This window comes from Lutjanus erythropterus, chromosome 5 (genome assembly GCF_056507025.1).
Source record: "Lutjanus erythropterus isolate fLutEry1 chromosome 5, fLutEry1.hap2, whole genome shotgun sequence".
In the NCBI taxonomy this organism is placed as follows: Eukaryota; Metazoa; Chordata; class Actinopteri; order Lutjaniformes; family Lutjanidae; genus Lutjanus; species Lutjanus erythropterus.
This window is the reverse complement of record NC_139321.1, coordinates 10,154,950-10,161,398: the sequence shown is the minus strand read 5'-3', so window position 1 is coordinate 10,161,398 and position 6,449 is coordinate 10,154,950. Positions and strand designations below refer to the sequence as shown.

General features: G+C 41.3%; 1 protein-coding gene across 1 annotated transcript; it reads right to left on the bottom strand.

The window, feature by feature from the left end:
* Nucleotides 1-2,017: 2,017 nt before the first annotated feature.
* fgf20b (fibroblast growth factor 20b) lies at nucleotides 2,018-6,142 on the bottom strand. Its single transcript, XM_084718743.1, has 3 exons — nucleotides 5,475-6,142; nucleotides 4,437-4,540; nucleotides 2,018-4,271 (listed from the first exon to the last, which is right to left on the bottom strand). The coding sequence occupies exons 1-3, from the start codon at nucleotides 5,791-5,793 to the stop codon at nucleotides 4,026-4,028; spliced, it is 669 nt and encodes a 222-aa protein (XP_084574869.1). The 5' UTR covers nucleotides 5,794-6,142; the 3' UTR covers nucleotides 2,018-4,025.
* Between the last annotated feature and the right edge of the window lie 307 nt (nucleotides 6,143-6,449).

The window sequence follows — 6,449 nt, the reverse complement described above, 5'->3', positions numbered from 1 at the left end:
GGGGAACAAAAGCATCTGTCTCGGGGCCAGGTAGACTCCAAAAACATCGGTTAAACAAGTGCCAAAGAGCACTTCTGGGCATCAGGTATCACAAGTCAGGATTTCCAGCGTGTTCAGAGAGATGACCTTCAAAAATGTCAAAAGGGGGGCGGAGGGGGTTACGCTCTTAGATCTGCACAAAGTCCGCTTTTCATGGCCACGGCTGAGACTTTAGACCTCTTTAGAGGAACTGCAATGACAAACTAGAATTACTGCCTCATGGTTGTGTGCCTCCACCAATCAGACAAGCAGTTTATATTCATGTCTGTCCAGACTCATATAATATAGTGAAGACTTTGAAGGAAAATAATAAAAGGTATTAGATTTTTTTTTTTTTTTGGAAAAATGGAAGTAATCACTATACATATATGATTCCAACAAATAATTTCCAGTGAGCTGAACATTATGATGTCACAGTGAACTTAGACATTTGTGCGTTAATCTGTCATAATTAGCGAATGAATTCTAGAGTTACGGCCGAAAACCTGTTTTGTGAGGTCTCTGCGAACTTGACCTTTGAACTTCAAATTCTAATCAAGTCATCCTTGAGTCCAAGTGGACCAAATTTGAAAAAATCCTCTCAAGGCGTTGCTGAAATATCGCGTTCACGAGAATGGGATGGACGTGAGGACCACAAAATCTTATCAGTTTATCCTTGAGTAAAATTGGACTTGTATTTGAGCTGTTTTTGAAATATCAGGTTTTGACCTTAACATTTGACCTCTGACCACCAAAATCTTATCAGTTCGTCCTTGAGTCCAAGTGGTCATTTGTGCCAAGTCTAAAGAATTTCCCTCAAAGCCTTCTTGAGATATCATGTTCACAAGAATGGGACGGACAATCAGATGTATGGAGAACCTGATAATATAATGCCTCTGGCCACTGCTGTCGCAGAGGCACAGAAAAACTGCACATCAAAGTCTTGGATAAACTCTTGGTTGAGACACAATATTTAGCCGGGAAAGATGGGATAGGACACGAACAAAGCACTCCCCGTCCATCATTTTCACGCTTGTTAACTTTTCTGTGAAGCTACAGAAAGACAAGCGGAGATGGTATCTTTCCAAAAACAAGCCCCAGAATCCTTTTTCATGTTGTAATAGGCTCGCGTGTGTTTACCCGGTGGACAGGGGATGTCCACGTGCACGCAGGTTATAATACACTCTGGGATGCTGTCATTAATCGACGACAGAAGCGCGTTGATGTTCAAGGTGTGCAGGTGGGAAAGTCCCACAGTATCACGCTGCAGACAGGAGAGAGTTGGCAGCAGGTTTGACTCCCTGTATCGAGACACCCCCACTGGCTCGCCATCACACACACACACACACACACACACACACACACACACACACACACACACACACACGCACGCGCGCTGAGATCACAGGCTGAGCTTTCATGCTTCAACACAGATCTTCCCCCAACCGTGGAGGAAACTGTGCACAGATATGAGATAGTGGCTTTTTAAAAATAAATCAATTCTTTCACTTTCACTGTTAAAATAAACAATTTGTTTGAACCTCAAAAACTGACTTACAATTTGTAAAGAGAAGCTAAAGTAATTTTATGATCCAAAACAAATGAACTTTTTAAGTCAAATAAACTGGATATTAATTCAGAAAACATGTTAAAGCTTAAGATATTAAATTGAACCATCAACTCTCCAGTCACACTGATGAACTTTACAAGCAAATTTAATTTCCTTCCTTTTTTCCTCAGTTTGAAAAATCAGTTCTTCATTTCACTTGAAGAACTTACAGCTGCTGCAGCTCCTGTTGGAGTATTGGCACAAAGACAATATGTGAAACTGCTTCCAGTCAGTTTATTAAATTTAAAAGTTCTGAAAATAAATACTAGAAATGTTAAGTTTATTAACTCAAATAAATAAAACTAAAACAGTTAGTCAGAACAGTTTAGTTAATTTCACTGACTATTATTTTTTATTTCCAACTATAACATAATTCTGGTTAGTTCTGCTGTTGTTGAACAAGAGAATAAAAAAGAAATGTCTTGACCACCTTGACTTTTCAACAAGTCAACCATCCTCAAACTGTCAGCAGACGTTACTTAATCCTTATCGCTCTGACCTCCACTTTTATACAGCTGCTAAAGTTGCCTGGCCGGAGCTAAAGGTCACATTTTATTTGGCCCTGATCGCGTTGTTGTGCGGCCTCTTTTAGGCGATTCGGGGGGGGGAGGCTTTGAAGTTTTATGCGTGCATCAGGTCTACGACTCGTCTCCCGGCGTAATGGCGTCCATAAAGAAAGACAACATTGGTCTCATAAGCAGGTTTATATGTTTAAACTCTGAAAGACAAAAGCAACCAGTAAAGTATACCTTTGTGAATATTGATCTGTTAAAAGTAAATATGTGAGTTCTCTTAATGGATCAGTTCACCACCAAAATCAAAAATACATACTTTTCCTCGTGCCTGTAGAGCAATTTATCCATCTAAATTTTTTTGGCGTGAGTTGCAGAGTTTTTGAGATATTGTCCGTAGAGATGTCTGTGTTCTATCCAATACAATGGTATTAAAGCTTGTGGTGCTCAAACTGCCAAAAAAAATACATCTGACAAAACCAACAGCAATGTCTCTTTCCAAAAATCATGACCTGGCTAGCAGTTTCATGTAGGAAAATCTTTATTTCTGCAGTTAAATCTATCATAACTACTTTCTTTGTAAACAGAAAGAAAACAGTCCCCACATAAAAATGCTCACAATGAAGTCTGTGGATTTTCTCGATAACTGGGTCATGATTTTTGGAAAGAAATGCTGGTTTTAAATTTTTCAAATGCATTTTTGCAGAGTGCCATTTAATCCCATTATATTGCAAACACTTCTACAGCAGATATCTCCAAAACTCTGCAACTCACACACACAAAAAAAAAATCAAGCTGGATTAAAAGCACTACAGGCCAGGGGAAATATATGTATTTTTGATTTTGGGGTGAACTGTCCCTTTAAAGGAACATCGGTTATAAGTGGACGCATAGTGAGCATCTCTGAGCATCGTGGGCTGACAAAGCTGACAAGCATTTTGATCACATTTTGAGCAATTTATTATTTGTATTATCAGTTTGTTGACTTCAGATTCCTCCTGAAACACACGTAACAGTAGTCTGGATAAAATTAATATGTCAACATTACAAAGATTTTTTTTTTTCTAAAACTTGATTCACAGTTGTCATATTGTGATTAAATGCATCTCAGATGTGGGGATCTTTTCCAAATTTTGCCAGTGTGTTTCTTATTTGTGCTGATGTTAAAGTACATCACCAGCTCAGCTTTTTTTTTTTTTCAGAATAAAAAACATAATGGTACAGTGTCTCAGTCTTTATATAATCGATACAGTTTCTAGTGGTTTTTCTATATTGCATGTATCTAACTGTAAAAATATATTCTCAAATAAATAAATATATAACATAAATATATGTATCTAAAATGAATAAATAAATTGTTACATTTCTGCTCTTTTCAAACAGGTCTAGACACAGAAAAGAAAAAAATAAAACAGAATTCCTTCAAAGTCCCTCCGAACAATCTACGGCTCTCTGACACAGTACCCACATTCAAAGTACCATTTCATGACAGTACAGATTCCCACGGACTCCACGTCAAGCTGACGTCCCCGTCTGACCAGAGGAGGAGACGCTCCCTGACCATCCGTCTCCGTTTCCCACTCGTCTCCTATTCCACGCAGGTACTTTTTTAGGGTCGTCCGTCCTCTCAAACAAACGACCCCCTCATGCCGAGCGTGCAGACATTCTAGCCTGTCTTCCCTGGCTGCTGAGAGATGGCCCGTGCATTCCTACAAGAGGCCCCCGCTCGGTGCCTTTATCCCTGCTGCTCGGGCTGCTGTCCACCAGCCTGCACCGGCCACATCCCCACGCCTCCATGCGTCCCTCTTGTCTTCTCTTCTCTGCTCCCTGCCTGCCAGGCCAGGGCTTTAAGCAGCTATTCCTGAACCACACCGGAGCGCTGGGTCTCAGCTGTGTCCCAGGATATCCCTGTACAGCTCTGGCACACGGTCGGGGTCCACAGGCCTGGGCAAAAAGTGTGTAAATTTCTGGTGCCGCCTGGATTTAGTCCCGTCCCTTGGTGTCCCGTCTTTATTTAATGCCACAAAGTAACGCGTCCCTCTGTCTCCGTGTTTGTAGAGGTTGGAGGAGTATGTGTTGTACCAGTTCTCCTCAAACTGCTCCCTGAAGACACATTCAGCTGTGAGCTTATCCTGAAAACAAAGGGAACAACATAAGAGACGTCCTGGCTTATGATGCAGACACATTTCATTATTTCTCTAAAAATAAATTTCTCCAAATATGAGAAATAAAAAGGCTTCTTGTGGTTCAAAAAATGAGGATTTGGGCACCACGAACAAAGCAGAGAGGATACTTACAGAACCATACAGCTCCCCTTTGTCATTCATCCCCAGATAAAGTCCACTGTCCACCCCTCGAATGCTTATCAACCCGACAGCAAGGCTTATGAATTCCAAAATACCTGCAGAAGAATAACACAGTTGTTCAGGACAGAGTCTGACAAAGATGAAAGAGTATCATCAAAACTTTAGGGCTGCAGCTACTGATTATTTTCATTATACCAGGTATTTTCATTATTGATTATTTTCATTTAGTCTATAGAATATAAAACAAATTGAAAAATGTACATTGCATTTTCTTTAAATCTAAACTTGCATCTTCAAATAGCTTCTATTGTCCAACCAGAACCAAAGATTCTTCATTTACTGCCATAAAGGACAAGAAAAACAACAAATCCTCACATTTCATGAGCCAGAACCAGCAAATATTTTATAATTTTGCTTGAAAAGTGACTGAAATGATTAATCAGTCATCAGTTGTCTTATGATTGACTAATCGATTAACTGAATAATCATTACAGCTGTACAAAAAAATCAAAATCAAATCTGACAGCAGCTTATTGGCACAATTAATACATTTTAAGAAATAATATAAGACTGTTCTGTTTATCTTTCGCTCTTAACTTGTTGCTAATTATTTTGGTAGCCATGCATAGTTCTGCAACTAACATTTATTTTTAAAATCCATTAATCTGTCGATCATTTTTTTTTATTAGTTTGGTCCATAAAAATATTTTTGTCACTGTTTCCCAGCGCACAGAGTGATGATTTCAAATGTCTCGTTTTGTCCACAAACCAAAGATGCTCAGTTTACTGTCACAGAGGAGCAAAGGAGCCAGAAAATGTTCACATTTAAGAAGCTGAAATCAGAGAATTTGTGACTCAGAATGATTCACCGATTATCAAAAAAGTTGCAGATTAATTTAGTAGTTGACAACTAATCAGTTAATTTGCAGCTCTAATTATTTCTTTATTTGTTTCTTTATAGCTACCGCTGGCCACTTTCTGTCTCCTTCTGTTTTTATTATTTTAATTAGTAATTCTCTCAGTATTTACCAAATCGACTGTGGTCCTTCCTGGTGCCTTGCACTGTGCCATCAGGAAGTATTTCCAGGTGAAATCCAGTCCTGCAGTACAGCTGTCTCCTCCTGAGGATCCCTTTGAGGTGCGTTAAATCCGCCGTGGTGCTCCGGCTCAGCCTGTCCCCAGGTATGAGGTGCTCCCCCAGCAGCGTGGGACTGTCCCCGACAAGAGGGGTCAGCAGGAAATGAGACCCGACTTGTGCAACACCATCGATGCCGTGCAGGACGCCTCCAACTTCCCCCAGAGGAGCAGCAGCAGCAGCAGCAGCAGGGGCAGGAGGAGCAGCAGCCATCGCGGGTAAAGTTCAGTGAGGAGGTCCGGAGGGAGCTCTTGCGTAGTTCACTACCTGGCCGCCACCGTCACTTACTGCATGTTTACGTCCACCGCCTCCGTTACTGAGCACATGTACGAGCGCGCGCAGGCATGCAAACACTCACTAAATCTTCTTCTTCTCCTTTTTAGCGCTGCGCCTTCATCAGCTGGGTGGGTGGGCTGCAGTTGCTGCTCAGACAGCCCTCATGTTGCATACCTGTTCATGGTGATGCCTCAGCGTGGTGGAGCCGTGGTGGAGGAGACACGCAGCAGCAGCGGAGAGGAGGATTCGGGAGTGAGGAGGGCTGAGTATAAACGCTGCAGTGCAGGTACGGGAGCTCCTGGAAGGGTTTTGCGCTCAAAGTGGCAGCAGGGGTGGTGAGGCAGGTGCAAAACCACAGGACTAGTAATGGGCGGGGCTGTCACAGTTCAGACGTGCCCTGGCAGGGATTTTTTTTTTTTCCTTCTCCCAAAGGCATAACATTAGAGACGCACAGGCAGGGAGAGTTGATGGTGGTCTTAAAATGAGCATTTAAATCACTTTAAATTCAAATTAAATGTGTAAACACAAAACATATGATACTTTAAATCAACCCTCCTGAGACTAAACGTATTTCAGAGTCTGTTTTTTTGTGT

Bases quoted from the DNA above. Each gene is read 5' to 3' on its own strand.
- fgf20b (XM_084718743.1), bottom strand. From the start codon at position 5,793: ATGGCTGCTGCTCCTCCTGCCCCTGCTGCTGCTGCTGCTGCTGCTCCT. The intron at 4,541-5,474 runs GTAAATACTGAG...ATTCTTCTGCAG, and splicing joins GAAGGACCACAGTCGATTTG to GTATTTTGGAATTCATAAGC. The intron at 4,272-4,436 runs GTAAGTATCCTC...CTTTGTTTTCAG, and splicing joins AAGGGGAGCTGTATGGTTCT to GATAAGCTCACAGCTGAATG.